At 43.1% G+C, this 26654-nt stretch overlaps 1 protein-coding gene across 1 annotated transcript; it reads right to left on the minus strand.

The window, feature by feature from the left end:
* Nucleotides 1–2768: 2768 nt before the first annotated feature.
* Nucleotides 2769–25735, minus strand: TMEM179 (transmembrane protein 179). Its single transcript, XM_084632256.1, has 4 exons — nucleotides 25325–25735; nucleotides 15705–15842; nucleotides 13861–13939; nucleotides 2769–3605 (listed from the first exon to the last, which is right to left on the minus strand). The coding sequence occupies exons 1-4, from the start codon at nucleotides 25624–25626 to the stop codon at nucleotides 3426–3428; spliced, it is 699 nt and encodes a 232-aa protein (XP_084488382.1). The 5' UTR covers nucleotides 25627–25735; the 3' UTR covers nucleotides 2769–3425.
* Between the last annotated feature and the right edge of the window lie 919 nt (nucleotides 25736–26654).

The raw sequence follows: 26654 nt of genomic DNA on the forward strand, positions 1-26654 counted from the left end.
CAATTCAACAGAACAGTGTCTATTTGCATTTTAATAAATAAGGCTCTATGTAAACTCTACCTTCGTTACTATCAGCCATTTTATGTAGGCCAAAAAGGTGGTCTTTTGAGTCTGATTTAAACATCAGTATGTCCATGAGCAAAATAAATGCAGGCCACATTCTTAACAAGGGTATCTGGGTATTTGCTATGGGCAGCAGCAACAGATATATAGGGGGAGGAAATGGCAAAAACCACTGAAACACTCCCCCCTTACAATCCTTCCCAAAAAAAAAAAAAATGCTGAGTTTTGTTACATGAAATGCACAACCTTGTTAAACTACTCGGGTCTCAGGCATGGTTTTGGACAATGCAAATTAAAGAAGAATTTGAAAGGTCAAAGAATGGTGATGCATTAATAATGGTGCCTAACTCAATAATGCCTTGGTAATTTACAGCTAGAAAGAGTAACTTGGATGCTGCAAAATATAAAAGAACAAGTTCACATTCTCATCCCTGGCCGTATTTTCTGCCCTAGCCCTCACTTTGGCACAAGTAGTTTGGCCTGGGTGTTTCAGCTTTAGAATATGAGCTGGCAGAGTGCTTTCTCACAGACTGAAAACTAGAGGAAAACTGTTCTCAAACAAAAAGGCCCAGTTAGGTTAAAACTAAACTACTTCTGACAACCTAGCTCAGAAGTTCGCCTTCTTCTAAACTAGCTTCATAGCTGCTAATCTCTGTCCTCTTCCTTCAAGCTACTCGGGAACTTTCCTTGAAAAGCTCCTTGCTTTTAAGCCCTAATGAACCATCCTAACTAGCTACCTCAACTCATTCCACCTGATTCAGATGAATAGAGACATTCTCTCACCTGTTTGTATTATATTAATTTGGGCTGGGGTTTTCAAAGGAATTTAAGGGAGTTAGGTGCCCAACTCCTATTGGGTTCCTGACTCCCTTAGTCTCTTGAAAATCCCAGATTTAGTCTATTGAGCTGAAGAACAAACAAAATAATGAAAGGGCTTTAATTCCTAGAATAAAAGTTATCTGCAAAACCAAACAGACTAGAAACTTTGAGCCAAATATTCTCTTCTTTTTTGGGGGGGGACAGTGGATTGGGGAAAGACAATCAGGCACCTGCAGGGAGGCAGGCAGTGTGAAAGTGGAGGGAAGGACAGCCTCATCTTCACAGCATCATACTCTTCTCCAGAACCAGTGGAAGCATTCCCAAAAGGACAGCCTCTGTTGTCTAGGATAGGAAGTGATGGGGAGACATCCACTTTCTACATCAACAACAAGTAACTTATGTCCCACCCAGAAAATTACTTAAGTTAATTTTGAGCATGTGAATAGCACCATGGAAGTCAGTGATATTACCACATGCTCAAAATTAGGCTAAGTAACTTGCTGGATGGGGGCCTTAATGCTGAACCTTAAACTGGCATTAACTTACTTGGTCTCCATCTCCATCTTCTTAAAATCCTTCCCTGACGTGAATTCACAGCTGGAGAATGCTGTGGCAGTATGGCTCCTGCAGGAATTTTGTTCCTTTGTGGGTAGGAACCAGTACATGGAAACAGGGTCTCTGTGTAGATGGACCTTGTTTCTAGAAACCCTGTTCAGACAGATCTAGTCTCTGGAAATCGTCTGGAACTCTATGACGTGCAGATTTCAAGAGCTAGCTCCCCTGATTGAACAATTCACAGAGTTTCACATCCCCTACATAGGTTTTTCCCACATATGGGAACAGTTTGGCCGTTAATCCATACACAAAATCTTAGATTCTCAGAAACACAGCAGAGTCTGTGCAACAGAAGAATTGTAAGTCTGAGTGATTTTTGTGCCTTCAGACCGTGATTCAGCAGTTTACAGAAGTCAGTGGTATTAGTCACATACTTAAAATTAAGCATTTGCTTAAGCACTCTGCTAAACTGGGGCCTCAGATTCCTTTTGTACCTGATGACTATAGCCTATATACTAGCAATTATTGTTTACAGTGTTATTGTAGCCATGTTGGTCTCAGAATAATAGAGAGACAAGGTGAGTAAGGTAATAACTTTTATTGGACCAACTTCTATTGGTGAGAGAGACAAGCTTTCAAGCTTACACAGAGCTCTTCTTCAGGCTTTTTCAGACCTGAAGAAGAGCTCTGTGTAAGCTCAAAAGCTTGTCTCTTCACCCAGAGAAGTTGGTCCAATAAAAGATATTACCTCGTCCATCTTGTCTCTCTATATACTAACAAGGCATTCATTCTTGAGCGTAATAATTCCACTGCCCTCTGACTTATCTGTGTTCCTAATCGTTGGATATATTTTAGTGTTTTATAATCTCACCCATTATCCTACCAGCTGAGCACTTTCTGTGTAAAATCAAGAGCAATACCAAAGTCCCTAGTGGACTACATAAAGTAAATGGCCCTTCTCCCTTTTCAGGGTGGCAATACTGAATCCTGGAGCAGCCCCTGGCCAATGCGGGGGAAAATAGCCCAGTTCATAAAAGAACCAGCTATGTGATTACTGAGCAGTTTTTACAGTTTACTGTACTGATAGACATTCACAGATCTACTGTGCAGCTATTTATAATAATTTCACATATCCTGTTTGAGATAAATAGCACAAATAAACTCTAATACTTGAAGCTGAATAGTATATAATACCAGGGATCAAATTACATATATGAAAGAGCAAGCATTAATATAATATATTAAGATTAATCTCTTGCTATGCAAGCTGCAGTTACTGCCCGTTAGACTACATTTTACAAAGCAGTAATAAATGCTGGCCATGCCAAAGTCTAAGATGAAACATAAACATAAATAGGCTCTACAATCCCTCCAAAAATATACGGTACGTTTAAGATGCTGTAATATCTTATGTCACTGTATGAATTTTACTGTATCTAACATTAAGTATATAGTCAGGTACACAGCTCCATATGTTCTAAAGTGATCAAATCAAATGGGAGCAAGGGTTATAAAATTGTTGTTAATATTTCATATGTATACAGCAAATTTGGGGGTATCAAAGGCCCTTTCCATAAGTAGGCCAGAGCAGTGCTAGCTAGAACAACATTAAAACCACGCTGCAAACTACACTAAAGGGGTGGTCTTTAGCGAGGTTTTGCTAGCACAGTTCTCAGAAAACATCCTTCCCTCAATAATCAGGAAAAGCATGCTAGAACCCTGATAGGGACAGCCATCTTCATACACAGGCATAATTAGTTCTGCTCCCAGTATGTACAGGAAAGGAAGCCTATTGTATCATACAGTTCATTGTCTATATCCTAACAGAAATATGGCTTCTGACAATTTCTCATTAAAGGACTGTATAATTCTAAATGAAATTTCAGTTCAGGAAAGCAATGATTTCACACACTCACCAATTCTCTTCACTTCAGCTTGTGCTAATGAATTATAAAATTTACAACCTGTACCATCGAGTGGCTTACATATTAGATCATGCCACTTTTCTCATCCTGCAAAAAGGTTCGTGAAGAGGATCGTCCTAGCAGCAGCTCTTTCTCATGGATCAGGCTGTCTAGCAGGTCTTCCTGCCTGTAGTTGTGATAAACCTTCAGGAAGGCCAAAATGGTAACTCCCAGCCAAGTCAGCCAGGCAGCCCAGAGACCAAACTAGGCAGGAAAAGAGATGGCAGAGAGATTAATGTTGTGTTGTCAAGATACAGCCAACCCTCATTTTAAAGACAGATCCTCGTCTGGATGGACTTCAACGGAGTTGTGCCAGTTTACACCAGTGGATGATCTAGCCCATTGTTTCTCAGTCTTTTCAGGTTGGTAACCCCCTTTACATTTACTATAAAAGTAAGAGTAAAAAGATAACGATAACAATGATAAGCCTATATAATATTATTACCACTATATCTTGTGAAATACACTCAACCCACTAAACCTTCTGGCATTTGTGCTGTATTTGGCTGCTATCAACCCTCTGTGTCTAGTAAAGTATGTATGGAGCCAGATAAGAGAAAGTCTGTAAGGTCTACAATGTTAGCCAATATCATATACAATATTACTATATATATCACATATGTTTGTGTATGAATTGCATTTATGTTATGCTCCTTTCAAAATGCTCTTTACTTATGTTAAATCAAGGGGAGGTGTGAAGTGTTCTAATTTCAATGTTAGGTACAGAGACATCCCAGAGAGACAGGGCAAGACAAACAACTTTCTGGATACTTAGCTAACATGCCCTCTGTACCAAGCTAGAGGTGGTGCAGAATGTCTTTAAAGTCTTGCTGACTTTTGGAATGCTATGATCAAAACAAAATGAAGAAACTGTTACAATGTCTGTCCTGTTTTCGTGGAGGGGTTGTGTAAAACCTGTCAGAATTTAAGATGTATTCTACATTAAAACTTACAAATGTGTCCCATCTACCAGATACAGTCAATTATTGGCCTCTTGGTATCTTCAAAAAATGTGTCAGAGAAGACAGACAAGAAATGAGTGGTAGTTTAAAGTAATACAGAGAAAATTGTGAAGCTTCTCTGAGTCAGGTATAAATACAAGCAGGGTAAGCACAAAATCTTTAAGAGTCTCACCAGCTGCACTTCTGTCTTCCAGATTCATTGGCACTGTATTATGCTGTATTAATCCCTGACTAATAATCTTTACAATAATAATAAACATCAATAAATGTCAATTACATTAGACCCTTAACACACTTTTGAAAATTTCCCACGTTTTTGTCCTTATTTACATCTCAGTCCACCAATATAAAATGTCTTTAAAAATAGCAATGAAGTAAGTTAGATAAAAAGATATGGAATGAGAAGGTGTTAAAATCACACTCATTTGGGCTAATATGTAGTATCGCATATCTGCATTCGTGTCATTAGTGCAACATCAAAATTGTAGCACTCTCTTAAATGGTGTCAACACAGATTTAAGTCTGCATTAAGTGGCTTTTCTATGCCTTTTGAGACATACTCAGCATGAAAGACTCTAGATAAATCTAGCATAATTCAGTTAATGAGTGAAGATCAAAGAAAAATTCTGGACAAGCTAGAACCAGCTGAATGGTATTTAAATGCCAGCGATCATCAAACTGGTTAGTTTCTCCTTGCAAAGTTTACCCGGGCCCAGCTCTGTAATTCTTATTCAGGAAACATTCCCAGTGTATTCCCTGAGAGTGGTGCTTGGGTATGAACAGCTATATTGAGCCATCAGTGTGCTATACAAGGACCTGTTTTCCTGGACCATTAAGGATGGCCATTCTTGCTCTACTTGCCTTGAAGAATCATTATCACGGTGCCAAAGAAAAACCCATAAACTGGCTCTGCTGAAACTCTGCTTAATGTACCTTATGATACTAACAGATAGCACTGCAGGAATTTGTTCCCCACTGGGATCTTTTTTCACATGATCTACTTCTGGGGTTCCTTACACACTAGCAGGTCTGTGCCCTGAAATTGCATTTCCTTTTGTCAACATAAAAGAATCTGGCAGATGCACCTTCACTCCTCACTCATGAATGTACAGGAGTTAAAGCAGCATAGGCTGCCCCTGGTAGGTCAGTAGTAGGAATTAGGACAAGATTGTTTGGGGCTAGTTCTCCTGTCTACTACAACAAAGTAAACTTTCCTCCTGCAGGATCTCTGTATATGTTGGCACACACTGTATGAAGCAGAATTTTTTCTTGCACCGTTCCCTATTATAGTCAAAAGAAGGTATCCCCCTGCACATAATTTGTCCAATGACCCTGGTGTCAGCAGCTGGATATATAATTGCAGTTTACTCAGTCATATCCTACCATATACTTCTACACTACCCTTCCACTGACAGTGAGGGGAACATCACACACACACACACACACACACACACACACACACACAATTATGGTTGGACATGACCCCTGGTGAAGACAACAATATATAGCAAAGGAAACACAGTGAAATTACACCTACATAAGGAAAATGCAGACGAAGCAGAATTGGTATTTATAGGACCAGAATTTGTACTATATTAACATAGGTTTCAGAGTAGCAGCCGTGTTAGTCTGTATCCGCAAAAAGAAAAGGAGGACTTGTGGCACCTTAGAGACTAACAAATTTATTTGAGCATAAGCTTTCGTGAGCTACAGCTCACTTCATCAGATGCATTCAGTGGAAAATACAGTGGGGAGATTTATATACATAGAGAACATGAAACAATGGGTGTTACCATACACACTGTAACGAGAGTGATCAGATAAGGTGAGCTATTACCAGCAGGAGAGTGGTGGGGGGGGAGGAACCTTTTGTAGTGATAATCAAGGTGGGCCATTTCCAGCAGTTGACAAGAACGTATGAGGAACAGCCCCGGGGGGGGGGGGGGGGGGGAGAACGGGAATAGTTTTACTTTGTGTAATGACCCATCCACTATCAGTCTTTATTCAAGCCTAAGTTAATTGTATCCAGTTTGCAAATTAATTCCAATTCAGCAGTCTCTCGTTGGAGTCTGTTTTTGAAGTTTTTTTTGTTAAAGAATTGCCACTTTTAGGTCTGTAATCGAGTGACCAAAGAGATTGAAGTGTTCTCCGACTGGTTTTTGAATGTTATAATTCTTGGCGTCTGATTTGTGTCCATTTGTTCTTTTACGTAGAGACTGTCTGGTTTGGCCAATGTACATGGCAGAAGCGCATTGCTGGCACGTGATGGCATATATCACATTGGTAGACGTGCAGGTGAACGAGCCTCTGATAGTGTGGCTGATGTGATTAGGCCCTATGATGATGTCCCCTGAATAGATATGTGGACACAGTTGGCAATGGGTCCCCCGCCCCAGCTCTCCTGCTGGTAATAGCTCACTTTACCTGATCACTCTCGTTACAGTGTGTATGGTAACACCCATTTTTTCATGTTCTCTGTAATCTCCCCACTGTATTTTGCACTGAATGCATCCGATGAAGTGAGCTGTAGCTCATGAAAGCTTATGCTCATATAAATTCGTTAGTCTCTAAGGTGCCACAAATCCTCCTTTTTTTTATATTAAATAGTAGCAATTTGAGAGAAATAAACCACCCAGATGATTTTTAATCTCTGACTGAAAAATTAATAACAAACACTGTTCCCAGAGCTGTGCTCACCTTAAAGTGAATGTCAGAGCCCACACTGACTTTCCTAAGAGCAGGATTTATGACATTTTGCCTGAGTGGCCGGTCATATACTGGTTATAAAGCACAGAATAGATAAATAGATGTGACACAATGGCAGCTAGTTTGCGCTTGTTTTTCCTGCACTCGAACCATGGCAAAACAAAATATTGGCCAAAGAGGAATGATAAAGTTGGTAGGGGGAGAAAATATTTTATAAGCTTCTAACAGGTTATTACAATGAAAAGAAAATTATAAAAATGTAAGGCCTGATCACCATTGTATTATTTCTGTTTTAAGCCCATGTAACTCCATTGATTTCAACAGGGTTACACCACATAAAACTAGAGATGAGAATGGTCAAGGGTATGAAAAAACTCAGTGAATGAGACTGAAAAGATTGTGATTGTTACCTTATAAAAGAGCCAGACAAAGAGGATATGATAAATAATGAATAGTCTACGGAAGGTAGATCAGGAACTTCTGTTTCTCTGTCTCGTGACACAATAACAAGGTTACAATCAGTGAAATTAAAAGGTAGAAAATTCAAAACCAATGAAAGGAAATAGTTTCTCACACAACACATGATCTGAACAAATTGGGGAAATGGTCTGAAGTGAATAGGATGAAATTCAATAAGGGCAAATGCAAAGTACTCCACTTAGGAAGGAACAATCAGCTGAACATATACAAAATGGGAAATGACTGCCTAGCAAGGAGTACTGTGGAAAGAGATCTGGGGATCATAGTGGATCACAAGTTAAAGATGGGTTTCAGAGTAACAGCCGTGTTAGTCTGTATTCGCAAAAAGAAAAGGAGTACTTGTGGCACCTTAGAGACTAACCAATTTATTTGAGCATGAGCTTTCGTGAGTTACAGCTCACTTCATCGGATGCATACCGTGGAAACTGCAGCAGACTTTATATACACACAGAGAACATGAAACAATACCTCCTCCCACCCCACTGTCCTGCTGGTAATAGCTTATCTAAAGTGATCATCAAGTTGGGCCATTTCCAGCACAAATCCAGGTTTTCTCACCTTCCACCCCCCCACACACAAACTCACTCTCCTGCTGGTAATAGCCCATCCAAAGTGACAACTCTCTACACAGTGTGCATGATAATCAAGTTGGGCCATTTCCTGCACAAATCCAGGTTGAGACAACAGTGTAATACTGTTGCAAAGAAAGCAAACATCATTCTGTGATGTATTAGCGGGAGTGTTGTAAGAAAGACGTGAGAAGTAATTTTTCCGCTCTACTCCGCGCTGATTAGGTCTGAACTGGCGTACTGTGTCCAGTTCTGGGCATCACATTTCTGGAAAGATGTGGACAAACTGGAGAAAGTCCAGAGGAGAGCAACAAAAATGATTAAAGGTCTAGAAAACATGACCTATGAGGGAAGACTGAAAAAAATGGATTTGTTTAGTCTGGAGGAGAAGACTGAGAGGGGACATGATATCAGTTTTCAAATACTTCTAAAAGGTTGCTACTAGGAGGCGGGAGAAAAATTGTTCTTGAGGATAGGACAAGAAGCAATGGGCTTAAATTGCAGCACGGGAGGTTTAGGTTGGACATTAGGAAAAACTTCCTAACTATCAGGGTGGCTAAGCACTGGAATAAATTGCCTAGGAAGGTTGTGGAATGTCCATCATCAGAGATTTTTAAGAGCAGGTTAGACAAACACCTGTCAGGGATGGTCTAGATAATACTTAGTCCTGCCATGAGTGCGAGGGACTGGACTAGATGACCTCTCGAGGTCCCTTCCAGTCCTACAATTCTATGAATAAACTGGAACCACTGTCACAGAAAGTCATTGAGGCCAAAACCTTGCCAAGATTCAAAAAGGGAATGGCCATTTATGTGGAGATAAAGAATACCCAGAGTTACCATAGTCAATGTTAATGGACATTTTGGAAGAAATATTAAACCTTGCCCTTCAGGGCTTAAATCAATCTCTATTAGAGACTAGGAGGAGATTTATGTAGGATTCAGTCTACCCCACGTTGGTTACTGTGGAGTTCTTACATCTTCCTCTGAAGCATCTAGTATTGGCCACTGTCAGAGGCAAGATCCTGGGTAAGATGGACCTTGAGTTGACTTCAGTCTGGCAATGCCTATGTTGGAGTAATGCAATGGTGAATCAGGCCAAAAACTGGCAGAATGTCATTAAGGTTCCTTAACAACTTTTCTTAAATAGATTGTAATCTCTGCCAAAGTCAGACCTGACAGCTGTAAGAGAGTGGTAGAAGGCAGGTATGTCAACTCTAGTGAAGACCCCTTTCCCTATGAACTGAAAAGGGATTATCTCCACTTAATGAGAGACACCTGAGTCTGCCGGTGACCTTGAAAAAACCCTTCTTCTGGTGAGAGAGGCAGGAGGGATGAAAAACAAGCTGCAGCAGGGTTAAGGGCAGCACAGAAAAAGGCTTCTCCTTGGTGGAATGCTGTTCTCCTCCCTATAGGGTGTGGAAAAAACAACCAAGTTAACTTCTGCTTGGGGAAGGGGTAGCAACTAGAAGTCTGTGTAATAAGGCAACACCAAGGGAGGGAGCAAGGAAATGTATTTCGTTTGTGTTGTTTGTTTTTTGCTTAAGAGGCCTACTCTAACGCCCACCTTGTAAATACCGAAAAAATAAACAAAAGTGAAGAATTAATCATCTCTGGAGCAGGTATGATTTACTCTAGGCCCCCATCACCAGAGGGAGAAATTCTGAGGCTGACAAGACAAGGGGGGTGTCTTGCCACACATGGTGTCAGGAGTGGGAACTGATGCAGTGGATTAACCCAAGGTCAAGACAGATAATTCCCGAGAATGGATGACATGACGAGGGTACTGGTGCAGGCCACTGTGGTAAAACCAATGGCTAGCAGAGCCCAGATGGCCACTCAGCAGGAATCTGTATGAATACAACAAGAGACAAATCAACTATTGGTGATCCAGGAGGCACAGGACCGAGCAACCCTACAAGAGACAGTAAGACAACTGAAAGCCCTGGCCACTCTGGGAGGTGGCCATGATGGAACATGATCCCTAAAGGCCAGCAGTTATCTACAAAAGATTATGACAGAGGATGACATTGAGGCATATCTCCTCATGTTTGAAAGAACAGCCCTAAGTGAGGCCTGGCCCCGAGACCAGTGAGCCAGTATCCTCGTTCCTTTCCTGTGTGGAAAGGCCCAGAAGGCCTACTATGACACTGCAGTGGAAGCTGCTAAAGACTACTCCCAGGTGAAAACTGAAATAAATACTTGCAAGATCCTGAGTGACTACAGCCATAAGAGCCCAGAGATTCCATGAGTGGAGGTACTGGAAGAGTAAAGCACCAAGATCACAACTGTTCACCTAATGCAGAAGTGGCTGTGTCACAAGACCCACAGTGCAGAAAAGTACTCTTAGTTTTGGACAGATTCATGAGACGCGACTACCACCAAAACCTATGAGGGTGGGTTGGCTAAAATGATCCTTCCTCTTATGATGATTTGGTCACCCTCATAGCGAGGCATTTAATGGCCAGAGAGCTTTCTTGGACTACTGAATAAGATATGTGCTGGACCAAGAGTTCAACCCCAGTCCCAAAGGCCCAGATCTCCAGAAGTTCAGATACAATTATACTGGGGAGGAGGGATGCCAAAGAGTGGCCTGAGAGCACGAAGGAATTTGGGGAACTGGCGAGAGAAGGCCACGGGATAAGACCTAATGGAATAGGTCTTAGAATAGGAGGATATCCCAGGCTGTGTATTGATGTTATGCTTGTGGTGAACTAGGGCATATAGCAGCTCAAAGTCCTAACATTGAGAGGTCCATGCATTGTAGTCTGGGTGACAGTGAAAAGGAGTCACTATAAATATTTACACTATGCACTATTTACATGGCCAGTTGGAATGAATGGTACGGAGACAATTGCATTAGTAGACTTAGGAAGTGCAGTTACGCTGGTCTCTGGGAAACTGGTGGGGTGGAACCAGCTGACTCCAGCCAAATGCATGGGAGTAACCTGTGTACATGGGACAGTTAATTACTACCCAGCCATTCCCATACAAATAGAGGTTCAGGGAAACACAACAAGGGTGGCAGCGGGAGTAATCCCAAATCTTCTATATCCTGCATTCGAAGGACAAAACTTCCCAGACATCTACTCCCAATGGAAGGGTTGGAGGAAAACAGTAACCACGGAGCTGATACCATGGCCCCAGGAAGTAGCCCATCTCTTATTTTCTATTATTTAGCCCTTCAGCCCGACACTTATTTTCAGCAACTGGGAAATCCTGGAAGGTTAAACAAGAAAGGAGGGCAGACAAAAGAATGGGGTCCAAAATCTTGGCCCAGAATCAAAAGGTGGTGTTCATGGGTAAGTAGTCTCATCCAGCAGGCAAGGAGGCAACTTAGACAGTTAATGAACTTCAAGCTGAGCCCAATTCAACTGACACTAATCCTGGGGGTGAAACAGAAATAGCCCCCTTTTAGTTTGGACATATTGGTCTCTCATACAAGTATTTTGGGCAGGACCAAGCCAATGATGCTCTGTACCACAGTATTAGAAAGGAAGTAGTCAAAGTGATTGGGGTCCCAGTATAGGGGAAAACCAAAGGCCCAGGCCACATTTTGTGATGAAAAGGACTTATATAGAATAGTCTGACTATAGGAGCAAGAACTGGAGCAGCTACTAGTACCTCGAGGATACCAAAGGGCAGTATTAGACCTATCCCACAGTCATTTGTTTGGGGGACATTTAGGGGTGGATAAAACCCTAGACAGAATCCTATGAAGGTTCTCTTGGTCAAGAGTCCACCTGGAGGTCTGACGCTATTGCACCTCCTGCCCTGAATGCCAATTGCAAGGCCCACGACCTCAGTACCCCTACAGATTATTAAAGTCCCATTTGAGAGGATAGTAATGGACCTGATAGCCCACTGGAGAAGTTAGCCCAAGGACATCAATGTGTGCTCATGATCCTAGACCACACTACCCATCACTCGGAAGCTATACCCCCAAGAAACATGATGTCCAAGATGACAGCAAAGGAGTTCATCCAAATTTTATCTTAAGTAGAAATACCCAAGGGACTCCCTTGAAATTAAGCTGCAATAGGATCTTTCAATTACATTGTTTTAAAATTCAGTTTGAAAAGTGAAAAGTAATGCATATTGGAAAATATAATCCCACCTATACATACAAAATTATGGGGTCTAAATTAGCTGTTACCACTCAAGAAAGAAATCTCGAAGTCATTGTGGATAGTTCTCTGAAAAAATTCACCCTATGTGCAGTGTCAAAAAAGCTAACCGATTGTCAGTAACCATTAGGAAAGATTTCAGAGTAGCAGCTGTGTTAGTCTGTATCCACAAAAAGAAAAGGAATACTTGTGGCACCTTAGAGACTAACAAATTTATTTGAGCATAAGCTGTTGTGAGCTACAGCTCGCTTCATCGGATGACCACTGAATGCATCCGATGAAGTGATCTGTAGCTCACGAAAGCTTATGCTAAAATAAATTTGTTAGTCTCTGAGGTGCCACAAGTACTCCTTTTCATTAGAAAAGAGAGATATAATAAGACAGAAAATATCATCATGTCACTGTATAAATCTATGGTAAATCCACACCTTCAACACTGTGTGAGTTTAGGTCACCCCATCTCATAAAAGATGTATTAGAATTAGAAAAAGTACAGAGAAGGGCAACAAAAATAATCAGGGGTATGGAACAGCTTTCATACAAAGATAAATTAAAAAGACTGGGACTGCTAAACTTAGAAACGAGACGACTAAGTGGGTTTTGATATAAGTCTGTAAAATCATGAATGGTATGGAGAAAGTGAATAGGGAAGTATTATTTACCCCTACACATAAAACAACTAGTGGTCACCTGATTAAATTAATAGGCAGCAGGTTTAAAACTAACCAAAAAAAAGTACTTCTTCACACAATGCGCAGTCAACTTGCGCAAGTAATTGCCCGTGGATGTTGTGAAGGCGAAAAGTATAACTGGGTTCAAAAAATAATTAGATAAGTTCATAGAGGATAGGTCCATCAGGGGCTATTAGTCAAGATGGTCAGGGATGCAATTTCATGCTTCGGGTGTCCCAGAAGTTGAGACTGGACGACCAGGGGTGAATCACTTGAAGTTGCCCTATGCTAGTCATTACCTCTGAAGCATTTGGCACTGGCCACTGTCAGAGACAGGATACTGGGATAGATGGACCATTAGTGTGACACATTATGGCCGTTCATATGCTCTTATCAAAAATGTATTGAGGGTTTGACTTTGCAAGGTGCTGAGTACTCTGGTCCAATCCACCACAACACTTGAGCACATGCTTAACTTTAAGCACTAAAGAAGTCCCACTCAAGTCAATGGACTGTTCGCATTCTTTAAATTAAGCACGTTAAGGCTGATATATTTAAGGGGGGGAAGGAGGGATAACGGAGGTAAGCATCCAAATCCCAACACAAGTCAGTGGGAGTTGGGTGCTTAATTCCCATAGGCTCCTTGGGAAAATCCCAGACTAAACATTTTGCTGGATAGGGGCCAAAGTGCTCAGAATTTTTCAGGAATGAGCCTTGCTGAGACAGTTACATTTCAGTAATGAGCAATAAAAACAGTAGGTACAAGTCAACATCTGAAGCTATCTATTTTTAATTTTTACTAAAAAAACATGCCCATCATTATGACTCCACCCAGCACCTACTGAAGTCAATGGAAACACTTCTACTGGCTCAGCACCAGTAGCATCAGGTCCATGTCCAAATGACTAATGAACTGAAACATTCTTGTATCTTGTTCTGACTTACCTGTGCAATGGCAAACTGATCATAGAAGGCAGAGGTTTCTAAATTCAGTTCAAGATCTATATCCTGTAGTTCTTCACAGCTACAAGAAGAAGGCATTTGGGGGGGGGGGGGGGGAGAAAATTATTTCAGAGATTCCAAATAAACAGACCAAGCATAAGATGAAGTAGCCACTTAAAAACTGTCCTTGCTAGAATGGTTTTCTAAATAATAACAAAAGAGCATAGCTATAAACAACATAGATATGACAATGTTGCCATTAGAAAGATTATTCTGCTCCCTTTGAAATAAGTATAGGCTTCTTTTGTTATGTCCACTCCCAGAACAAACTGTTAAATAGTCCTAATCAGTTTCCGTTATTCTAAACAGAATTACCAGAATAAAGGCTTCAAAGAGTAAGCAGTTGAATAGTCTATCAAATAAGCTTTCAATTATTGCCATAACTGGGCTGCTTGCCAATTTCCTCTCACATTAAGAGAGAGATTATATTATTTTTTAAATCTATATTTAATTATGTAAATGAACAACACTGATTTTCTAAAATGTGTAACATAACCTTCATTATGCAAATAATATGCTTAAAACCCTCCTTTTCTACCGCCCACCCCAACACCTCCTGCACAAGCACACACATTTGGATCACCCCAGATGTTTGTTTCACCCCTAAATGCAACAAAGTGTACGAGCCTCCATTACCTTTTGACATCATCAGGCAAGGCTTCAGGAGAAGGGATTGTGTGGGTGTTTTTGTTTCAGAAGCTCCAGCAAGGAGGAGATATAGTGATGGTAAAAGAGAGGCTGCCTACTGATTTTACAAATAACTTGGACTTTTATTGGTGATATGAAAAAAATCCCAGGATTTTGAGGATGTCTTTCTATCTCTTGGTTGATTTCTGAAGGCTCTTCTCTGTCCTTTTCAGTGGTGTCAGCCATCTTGGATTCTTATCCGAATATTCGATTAGGCTTTTTTTTTTTTGACAACTGAGATAGAATTTTTAACCGAATATTCGAATAATTCGATTAATCGTTGCAGCCCTAAACAGAACATTTACTGTGGCATTTTGCAACATATGACAATGTGAAACATAAATTTATGCTCTAGTAATAGTGTTACTCAATATCATATGACATAAAATGTCACTTTTTCCTATCTCTTCATTGATATTTGTTTGATTTGAAAAATTCATCTCAAGCTATCATCTGCCTCCTACACTGAACCCAAATATTATTTTATTAACTATACATTCTATAACTCTTAAGATAACGTTGGTCATCAGTACTCTGCACTTATACAGTGGTTTTCATCTGAGAATCTTGGTGTAAACAACACCACTATGAGGCTAATATTTTATACCAATTTTGTAGATGGTAGACTGAGGCACATAGAGGCTAAATAACTCGCTTAGGTTCTTATAGTGAGTCAGTGTCCAAACTAGGATTTGGAACTCAGGAGCCCTGACTCCCAGTTTCCTGCTCTGATCACTAGACCACATTCCCTCCCTCACTAGAGAGTTATCACAACTAGGTTTTCTTTTCACAGCAGTCTATAAACATTGTGTGTTAATTTCTTTCTATCCTTCTTGTGCTTTTCCATATAACTATGACTCTCTAATAGGCAATGAAACATCAATGAAATAACTATACAATGTTCTTCTTTCATGTGGACTACCAGCAGAAGGTTTATTCGTTGTTTTGATCCCAATCTCAAAATCGTATCTTTATAAAAAGACTTTCAGGTTTTAAATACCTTTCCTTGTCTGCTTTCCCTGCATTTAATAACTATATTTGGTTATACCTCCATTTATTTGTGCATATGTGAAACAGAAAATTTTTCCTTCAGTACTAACCTATTTGGCATGCTTCCTTTTTCGGTAACAGCATCACACCACATGTTAAATCCTACACTCACTATAGTGCTAGCAATAAAGATGACAAAAACCACAAAGACGCTGATCAGCAGATTCAGGAAGGCATAAAAGAAAGAGCTGCAATAAAAGGGAAGAAAAATGTAACACATAAACAACTGAAACACAGCATCAGCAGTCTTGTAAGCAGCACGCACTGGGCACATATGAAAAATACCAGTCTCCATTTGAAACACATCTGCTTTAATTAAGAACGCCTAATACTATTGAGAGACTAAGGATTATGATGTTGGTTCTTATTATGCCCATCACTTAAGCTCTTTCGCTTTTTTCTTTTTTTAAAACGTAGGAGGCCCAATCTGAATCATAAATAGAAAGTTGTGTGATTGCTCACACGCAGCACGGCTTTCATTAGCTCTAATGATTAAAATCACCATTGTTAAAATAAATGTTACTAACTTAAATTATATAGTAACTTGAGCTAAAATTATTTCATGACTATAGTGATAATTGGGACAAAAATTGCCTACCAAAAGAAAACTAAAAATAAAACAAAATACTACTGATAACTATAATTATTTTAATCTAGCAGCATGGGACAGGGCTCAGTTGAGTGTGTAGCGTGCACAGCAGGCCAGATCCTCATCTGGTATAAACTAGCATAGGTCCATTGAAGTCAACAGAACTATGTCAATTTACACCAGTTGAGGATCTGGGTCTGCACTGCAGCTTAGAATACGACCAGCTATGACATGCAGTTTAGAATCCACGGCCAGCTCAAGGCATATGATGCGTGTCTTATTTCTAACTGTGTTTGCAGAAACTAGGACTGTCCTTGCCAGAACCTACCCAGCCTGTTAGAATTTGATCACTGACTTGAAAAGCATTTCAGTGTTTAGTTTAATGGAACACTTGAGAAAAATGATGATAGATTCTTCATCCTTATGAGCTATTTGCTGCTGTTACAGAAGATGAACCTTAACAATCAGTATGGGAAATTCTGGGCCCCTTATAATACCAGGGATAAAATCCTGCCCCCAATGACAATTTTGAACCAATGAGATCAAAGGCAATTCCTATTGCTTTCAGTGCAAGGTGTCCATGAGGATCAAAGACAGTGTAGGCCCACCACATTTTCTAGCTGTTTTAGGTCTTTCAGGAGAAGGACTTCAGCGTGGCCAGTCTTCCAGAAACACAAGATTGGTCGCTTGGAGCATTCACATTTATGGCCTGTTTCTATTCTTATTGAATGCAAGTTTTCCCACTGAGTTCACTAGGAGTAGGCTATGGCTATCACTGGACATGTAAATGTTAAATGCTTTAAGTCATGATAATGAGAAAATTAAATAGAAATGATTAATACTTAGCATTAACATAGTGCTTTTCATCTTTAAAGGACAAGTCAATTAATTCCCAGGACCTTCCCATTAAGCACATAAACAAATTTATTCCCATTTTACAGATAGGGAAACTGCAGGGGAGGAGGGGCAGGATAAAGGAAAGAATTTAAGTGACTTGACCAAGCCACAAAAGGAGCCTGTGACAAAGCTAGATTTAGAAATAAGGTGTCCCTGGCTCTTTGGCCTGCGCTTAGATCACTAAATCATGCCCCTTACTAAAATTAAGCATTGCCAGTTCTTACAGTGATATTGCATGGAGCAAGGAAACGGCAATACACAAATCTATTTGTCAACTATAAAATTAAATGATTGACTTATCAAATATACACTGAAAGCTTATACAGAGGGCTGATCAAAGACCAATGGGAGTCTTTCCAGTCAGTTCAGTGGACTCTGATTTAGATCAAGCCCCTACTGCAGAAAGCAGTGGCTCACCCACTTAGTAGACAGTTAGCATGAGTATGGAACATCTCCACTGGATGTTCGGCACTGACTTTTCATCTACTTGCTGGTGTAATTCAAGACGCTGATAGTCTTTAAATGTGCAATCTTGGGGTTAGGACTGAAGGTGTTCTCAGTGGAACGACCCAATTCTAAAACTTGCTCCTTCCGGTTGGTCTACCAGAGCTCAACTCTGTAAGCTTCACATCTTACAAATGCGCCATCAAGCACATCGTTTGCACTTTACAAATAAACAATGATAACAGTGTGATGCAAGACTCATCTTTCCAGGCAACCCTTTCATTAATCTACAGTGCTGTTGTGTTGTCTTTCTTCTTAATCTTCAGCTAGTTTTCTGTTTGTAGTAGTTTGTAGCTGTATGCCACGCATCTGACTGACAATCAATGGATGCTCTGTAAACTATTTAATAAGATGAATATCCTCATATTTTAACTAGGAGTCACTTCTTATTCACCATGGGCCCAATCCTCTTTCAAATGAAGTCAATTGCAATGCTCTCATCAACCTCAGTAAGTGCAAGGATGTGCAGCAGGATTGCTGCAGAATTTCCTCCTGAACAACCTTCAATCAGTATAGCAAAGATGTGCATAGTTTATGATGCCCAAAGAGCACAAATTCCTCTACCTCTCCAGAAATAAAGGGCCACTTTTCAGGGTTAGTCGCTCATGCATGTTTGAAATGTTAATGGACCTTTGCTCAGTGTTAACACAGCATAACTCACTTAGGATGCTACATTTGCTTTTCAGATTTGCCATGACAAATCTGGGCATGGGGTGGAACTTCCCTTTCCCAGTGTTTTATTAGACAGGCTACATGTTGTCCTGTTTTAATCCATATTTTGACCTTATGTGGCACTAGACTTGCATATTTTATTATAACAATACACATAATCTTGGCTTTCAAACACATAGCAGCCTTCCAAATCCTTTCTTACCCAGATCAACATTTTATTAACTATGAATAGTGTTACCCAAAGGATAATACACAGCTGAAATAGAAGAATCTCAAAAGCTACTCATAAAGAACAAATCTCAACAAAAGAATTGTACAACACACCAAAATAAAATAAATACCCAAAATTGGAAATAGATCAAAAATCGTGAAAGTCTTGTCCAAAATACACCATTAAAAACCTTATTAGTTCTGTTTCTTCCAAATAAGCTGTTTTTAAACTATAGGAAATAAAATGCATCTGGATTCAACCAAACATCTACAGCTAATTGAGGTTTATGATATTTGTTTAAAAATATACTTTTTTTCAAAGTGTATTAAAAAGTCTCCTCTTATAGGATAAGCTTCAATCCTGAGAAAGCTAGCTATTGCTTTATTAAAAATCTGTTAGGGCACTTTTTAACAGTGGATAGTCTAAGGGTGGCCACAGAATATTAGAGAATAATAGCCAATCCTATTATTATTTGCATTACAGTAGCACCTTCAGATCTCTACCAAGATTCACAGATTCTAAGGCCAGAAAGGACTATTGTGACCATCCAATCTGACCCACCTGTATAGCATAGGCTGTAGAACTCCTCCCAAATATTTCCTAGAGCAGATCTTTTAGAAAAATATCCAGTTGTGATTTAAAAATTGTCAGTGATGGAGATCCACCATACCCCTTGGTAAACTGTTCCAAGACTAGGGCCTCATTGTGCTTGGCACTGAACAAATACATAGCAAGACAGTCCCTGCCCCAGAGAGCTTACAATCTAAGTAAAGACAAGACAAAGGATGGAAGGGAAAATAGAAGCACAAAAAAGATATTTATCCAAGGTCACACAACAGGTCGCCAGCAAGCTGGGAACAGCACCCCACTCTCCTGACTCCCAATCCAGTGCCCTAGCCACTAAAACAATACAGCCTCCCACTCATTCTGTACATCTTAGTTTACTCCATAACTAAATATTGCTTCCAGTACCCTTTGTGTATTTCTTATTCCACATAATCAGGTGCCAGTTTGATCACTTTATTGTTGCAGGTAATGCTAAGATTGGAACTGAAATGATAGTGAGATAATAATTTTCATAAATAACTATCACCGTAACCACTAGTACCATGTCGGAAAAATGGTAAAAATTTTCATCAGTTGAATCAATTCCCCTTTTTTTCCCCCATGAAAAAGTTTCAAAATTCTGAATTTTTTGACCAGCTGTACTGACCACACAATGTACATTATTTAGTGACTAGAGGAATGAGGAGGAGGGTGTGTGTTCCTAAACTGAGTTCTTCTAGTGCCTGGAATTCCTAATGGTAACTCAAAAATGGCCAGATTCACTGGAATGTCCCAGCTGCTTTGCACTGCCCTGATGGCACAAAGCATCCATATACCCGTTTCAACTGGCTGGTTTCAGAGTGGCACAAGGCAGCAGGAGCATACCAGTAAAACTAGAGCAATGCTTATAAATGCCTGCAAGGATTCACAAGTGCGGTATGAAGAGGCTTGGCAGAATTTTATTTTTATTTCTTTAGAGTTTGATAGATAATATTGATGTTTATTTTTAAGTGTTTTTTCAGTTATCAATTTAAATTTTCACAGTTATTCAAGACTATGGGTTTTAAGCATTTATTTCTATTTTTATCTATTGAGCAGATGTTTTCAGAGAACTATCCATAATGACTCCAAGATCTCTTTCTTGAGTGGTAACAGCTAGTTTAGACCTCATCATTTTGTATGTATAGTTGGGACTAGGTTCTCCAATCTGCATTACTTTGCATTTATCAACATTGGATTTCACCTACCATTTTGTGGCCCTGACATCCAGTTTTGTGAGATCCCTCTATATCTCTTTGCAGTCTGCTTTGGATTTAACTATCTTGAGTAATTTTGGATCATCTGCAAACTTTGCCACTTCACTGTTTACCCTTTTTCTAGATCATTTATGAATATGTTGATTAGGATTGGTCCCAGTATAGATCCCAGGGGGCCATGGCCCCATTACTTTTAAAAGTGGGAGAGCCCTCACACTTTTTACCAGCCGTAAGGGCATGTGACGGGTGGCAGAGGAGTGAGCTCGGTCTTGGGCAGGGGGGAAGAGGTCGTGTGGGAGCAGGGCTTAGGCAGAAGCAGCAGCAAGGGGCAGGGCCTTAAGGAAAGGAGCAGTGCAAGGGCAGGGGCTTAGGGAGAAAGGGCAGCACGAGGGTGGGGGCTTGAGGAGAAGGGGGGACACAGGCGCGTAGCCTTTTGGGGAAGTGTTGGGGTGGGGCCATGGTTAGGGTGCCCGTGGCCCCCCCACTTTTACAGAGCTTCCATCGCTTCTGGACCCTGCTATTTATCTTCCTTCATTGTGAAAACTGACCATTTATTCCTACCCTTTGTTTCCTATCTTTTAACCAGTTACTGATCCATGAGAGGACCTTCCCTGTTATCCCATGATAGCTTACTTTGCTTAAGAGCCTTTACTAAGGAACTTTGTCAAAGACTTTCTGAAAGTCCAAGTACACTGTATCCACCGGATCACACTTGTCCACATGTTTGTTGACCCCCTCAAAAAATTGTAATAGACTGATGAGGCATAATTTCCCTTTACAAAAGCCGCATTGACACTTCCCTAACATACTGTAATCATCTACGTGTCTGATAATTCTGTTCTTTACTATAGTTTCAACCAATTTTCCTGGTACTGAAATTAGGCTTACTGGCCTATAATTGCCAGGTTCACCTCCGGAGCCTTTTTTTTAAAAGTCAGCATTACAATCGCTATCTGCCAGTCATGTGGTACAAAGACTGATTTAAGCAATAGATCAGATACCACAGTTAATAGTTCTGCAATTTCATATTTGAGTTCCTTCAGAACTCTAGGATGAATATCATCTCGTCCTGGTGACTTATTACTGTTTAATGTACCAATTTGTTCCCAAACCTCCTCTCTTGACAGCTCAATCTGAGACAGTTCCCTCAGATTTGTCACCTAAAAAGAATGGTTCAGATGTGGGAATCTCCCTTTTTTTTTGGTCCTCTGGTTTTTGGTTGTTGTTTTTTTAATTTGGGTATACTTATAGTTTGAGCCTCTATTATGGTGTTTTTAAAAAGTTTCCATGCAGCTTGCAGACGTTTCACTCGTGTCTATTCGTTTTAATTTCTGTTTAACTAGCCTCCTCAGTTTTGTGTAGTTCCCCTTTTTGAAGCTAATGTTAATGTGGTGGGTTTCTCTGACATTTTCCTCTCTACAAGTATGTTAAATTTAATTACATTATGGGCACTGCTACCGAGTGGTTCAGCTATATTCACCTCTTGGAACAGATTCTGTGCATCACTTTGGACTAAATCAAGAATTGCCTCTCCCCTTGTGGATTCCAAGACAAGAAACAGTCATTACTGATATCTAGAAATTTTATCTCTGCATCCTGTCATGAGGCAACATGTTCCCAGTCAATAAGGGGATAGTTGAAATCCCCCATTATTACTGGATTTTCTGTTTTTGTAACCTCTCTAATGTCCCTGAGCATTTCACAATAACCATCACCATCCTGGTCAGGTGGTTGATAGTATATTCCTAGCGCTATATTCTTGTTCAAGCATGGAATTTCTATCCATAGAGATTCTATGGTACAGTTTGATTCATTTAAGATTTTTACTATATGCTTTCTTTCACATATAGTGCCACTCCCCCAGCAGTGCAACCTGCTCTGTAATTGTATATATTTTGTACCCTGACATTACTATGTCCCATGATTATCATTCTTCCACCAAGTTTCTGATATGCCTATTTATCAATATCCTCATTTAACACCAGGTACTCAAGTTTACCCATCTTACTATGTAGACTTCTTGCATTTGTATGTAAGAACTTATAAAATTTGTCAATATTTAGTTGTCTGCCTTCATGTGATGTAACTGAATAGGATTCTTTTTTGTTTGACTGTTTCTCTTCAGTTCCTACCTGTACTTTATCTACTTCTATCCTCTCCCCTTTACTGGGATATAGAGTATCCCTTTAATAGATCCTGCCCTACATGATGTGTCTATCCCAGCTGTGTACTTCTCTGCACCTGTCAGCTTTCCCCCTTCCCTCAGTTTAAAAAGTCCTCTCCGATCTTTTTAATTTTACATGGCAGCAATCTGGTTCCATTTTGGTTTAGGTGGAGCCCATCCTTTTTGTATAGGCTCCTCTGTTCCCAAAAGGTCCCCCAATTCCTAATAAACCTAAATCCTTCTTCTAAACACCATTCTCTCATCCTCGCATTGAGACCCGGTCATTCTGCCTGTCTAACTGGCCCTGCGCATGGTATTGGAAGCATTTCGGAGAATGCTGCCATGGAGGTCCTGGACTTTAATCTCTTACCTACCAGCCTAAATTTTCTACCTTTCCCTATGTCATTGATACCTACATGAATCATGACCACTGGCTCCTCCCCAGCACTGTACGTAAGTCTTTCTAGATGTCTCAAGAGGTCTGCAACCTTCTCATCCAGCAGAAAATTCACCATGCAGTTCTTCTGGGCACCACAAACCCGACTATCTATATTTCTAATAATCAAATCCCACATTAATATTACCTGTCTCTTCCTAATAACAGTGGTCCCTTCCCCTGGAGAGGTATTCTCAGTGTGAGAGGATACCATGACATCATCTAGACGGAGGGTCCCAGCTCTGGGATCGCTTCCCTCTGCTCCAGCTTGATGTTCTCCTTCCCCAAGATGTTCATCCTCCTCAGCAGCACAGAGCCTGTCAAACTGGGGGTGGGATCACTGTGCTGTGTCCCTGGAAGTCTCGTCTCTGTACCTCTCTATCTCCCTTAGCTCCACTAGTTCAGTCACTCTGGTTTCAAGAGCCCGTACTTGGTCTCTGAAGGCCCTGATCTCTTTGAGCCGAATGCACACATATGTCACCTGCCCACAAGACAGATAATCGTTCATGTTGCATTCAATGCAATAAATTGGGTGGCCCCCACTCTGCCGCTGAACTTCTGCCTGCGTTCTTTTTACTCTTGCAGAGTTTTGTTTGTTCTCAAGGGTGGGGGGGAGTGTTATTGGCCTAAATTTAGAGAATGTTTATCAGGTGTATCTGGCTCTCATGGACTCTCCAAACTCCCCCACCAAACTCAGTTTGCTGCTCCTCTGGTGGCTTAGCTGGCTTTTTAAACCTCTGTTCTCCCTGAATTAGTCCCACCCCTTGCCAACCGACCCTAAAGGATGGCAGGCTAGAGCCTCTCTAGGAAGCTCTCAACCTTGCCGAACAGCATCAAGTATAAAGCAAAACTTCTCTAAGGACTGACCCTGCTCCAGTTAAGTTGGTGATGCCAACACCCAAAGTCATGCCCTTAGCTGCGAGGGCAAAGGTCCAGATGGAAGTCTCCAGGGGGAAGTGTCAGATCCCAGCTAATACCTTGTTTCCTGGTGTCCCCTGTTCACCACCAACCCCTGGCAGGCCAATGTAGGTGGGGGTGGCACTGCTAGGTCCTGGATGTCCCAGCACCGAGGCAGAGCATAGCCCCCCTCTCCCTGTGCCCCCTTCCCTGCCTTGGCCCTGCAGCTGCAGGGCTTCCTCAGCCAGCTGGGGATGGGTACTGGCAGATGCGGGGGGCTGGCTCTGGCGAGGGGGAAGGTTCGGGGGCGGGCTCAGGTTCTGGCAGGGGGCAGGTTCTGGGGGGCTGGTTCTGAGGGGGCAAGTTGAGGGGTGCAGGTTCTGGCAGGGGGTAGGTTTGGGGGGCTAGTTCTGAGGGGACACGTTGGGTTTGGAGGGCACAGATTCTGGTAGGGGGCAGGTTCTGAGGGGGCAAGTTGAGGGGCACAGGTTCTGGCAGGGGGAAGGTTCTGATGGACTGGTTCTGAGGGGGCAAGTTGGGGGGTGCAGGTTCTGGCAGGGGGAAGCTTCGGGGGGCTCAGGTTGTGGCAGGAGGCAGGTTCTGGGGAGGTGGTTCTGCGGGGGCAAGTTGGGGGGTGCAGGTTCTGGCAGGGGGAAGCTTCGGGGGGCTCAGGTTGTGGCAGGAGGCAGGTTCTGGGGAGGTGGTTCTGAGGGGGCAAGTTGGGGGGTGCAGGTTCTGGCAGGGGGCAGGTTTGGGGGGCTGGTTCCGCGGGGGCAAGTTGGGCGGGGGCAGGCTCTGGCAGGGGGGGCTCAGGTTCTGGCGGAGGGGCAGTTTCTGGAGGGGTGGTTCTGAGGGGGCAAGTTGGGGGTGCAGGTTCTGGCAGGGGGTAGGTTTGGGGGGCTAGTTCTGAGGGGACACGTTGGGTTTGGAGGGCACAGATTCTGGTAGGGGGCAGGTTCTGAGGGGGCAAGTTGAGGGGCACAGGTTCTGGCAGGGGGAAGGTTCTGATGGACTGGTTCTGAGGGGGCAAGTTGGGGGGTGCAGGTTCTGGTAGGGGGAAGCTTCGGGGGGCTCAGGTTGTGGCAGGAGGCAGGTTCTGGGGAGGTGGTTCTGCGGGGGCAAGTTGGGGGGTGCAGGTTCTGGCAGGGGGAAGCTTCGGGGGGCTCAGGTTGTGGCAGGAGGCAGGTTCTGGGGAGGTGGTTCTGAGGGGGCAAGTTGGGGGGTGCAGGTTCTGGCAGGGGGCAGGTTTGGGGGGCTGGTTCCGCGGGGGCAAGTTGGGCGGGGGCAGGCTCTGGCAGGGGGGGCTCAGGTTCTGGCGGAGGGGCAGTTTCTGGAGGGGTGGTTCTGAGGGGGCAAGTTGGGGGTGCAGGTTCTGGGCGGCTCAGGTTCTGGCAGGGGGCAGGTTCTGGGGGGACAAGTTGGGGGGCTCAGGTTCTGGCGGAGGGGCAGGTTCCGGGGGGGGGGGAAGAGTCCCCTAACCCCCTCCCCCCTTACTTACTCCTCGTGGCCCTTGCAGAGGAAGAAGAGCGTCCGCCAGGCCTGCGCGGCGGCCAGCAGCAGCGAGAGCAGCCCGGCGAAGACGCTGAAGCGGCAGGCGGCCGGGGGCCCCCACTCCTGCACGGTGAAGCGCTGCCGCTCCGCCGTCAGGTTGGCGCTGAGCCACACGCCCTCGGTGAAGAGCAGGCAGCGGCCGCGGCAGTCGTTGCTGTTCTCGGACAGCGGCACCACCACCACGAAGCTGCAGAGGAAGGCCAGGAAGTAGCCGACGCACTGGGCGAAGAGCAGGTTGCTCAGCGCCATGGCGGGCGCTGGGGCGGGAGCCTGCCGCAGCCGGCCGGGGGCAGGGAGGATGCGCGCTGGGGACCCCTCCCCCGGGCTGCGCGCAGGAGGCCGGGAGCCGCGGCCAGGCGGCGCCACCCAGCTCCGGAGCGAGCCCAGCCTCTCCTCGAGGCCTCACGGCGCGGCCGGCCCGGGGCTGCTCCCCACCCCCGAGATCCGGGCCTGGAGAGCAGGTGTAGCCGCCCCCCGGCGCCGCTGCCAGCCGGAGCCGGCCTCCGCCCAGTGCAACAGGGCTGCAAACCCCGCCCCCGGTCTGCACCCCGCCAGCCTGGGGCGCTGAGCCCTGCAGATCCCTCTGGCTGAACGGAGCCGCTGTCTAGCCCCAGCCTTGAGCGCCTCCAGTACCCGGCCCCTGCTGGTCCCGGCTGAGCCACCTACACCCAGCACCTGCCGCCTACCAAGACTTGGCCCTGACCGCTGCCCCCACTAGGGGGACCAGGCAGCAAGCGTGAAAAATCGGGACTGCGGGTTGGGGGGTAATAGGAGGCTATATAAGAAAAAGACCCAAAAAATCGGGACTGTCCCTATAAAATCGGGACATCTGGTCACCCTAGCCCCGACCCAATCCTGTAGGTGGAGAACATGTCCAGCCTCTCCTTGCCTGCCTACCAGGCCTGCGCCCCAGCACAAAGATTTGGATCGCAGCAGTTGACCTGCTCTATTTTCAATCCCTAACCCCATGGGTCTGGCCATTAAATTGAGGGAAACTGCATCAGCTCCAACTTCCACAGCAAAAATCCAGCTCCCTATTCAGTAACAGTCCAAATCGCATGTTCAGCACCTACCCCCTGCTGGGGACTACCAGGTTCGGGCCTTTAGTAACCAGACCGTATCGCCAAAACAGGCAAGACATGTTGCCACTTGTCCTGGAGGAAAAACAATCCGGACTCCAACACATCCCACTACAGGAGCAACAGCAATGCAAATACCTCGAGCTGACACCTGGGCCATGATGGATGGAGCAGATATTCTGGCCACAAGCCACTACA

The sequence above is a fragment of the Lepidochelys olivacea genome (genome assembly GCF_965140295.1).
Source record: "Lepidochelys olivacea isolate rLepOli2 genome assembly, chromosome: 6".
Taxonomy (NCBI): Eukaryota; Metazoa; Chordata; order Testudines; family Cheloniidae; genus Lepidochelys; species Lepidochelys olivacea.

Excerpts from the sequence above, each read along its gene's own strand:
- TMEM179 (XM_084632256.1), bottom strand. The coding sequence starts at position 25,626 with ATGGCGCTGAGCAACCTGCTCTTCGCCCAGTGCGTCGGCTACTTCCTG. Across the intron at positions 15,843-25,324 it reads CTCTGCAAGGGCCACGAGGA|CTCTTTCTTTTATGCCTTCC; the intron begins GTAAGTAAGGGG and ends CTTTTATTGCAG. Across the intron at positions 3,606-13,860 it reads ATCAGTTTGCCATTGCACAG|TTTGGTCTCTGGGCTGCCTG; the intron begins GTAAGTCAGAAC and ends TTTCCTGCCTAG.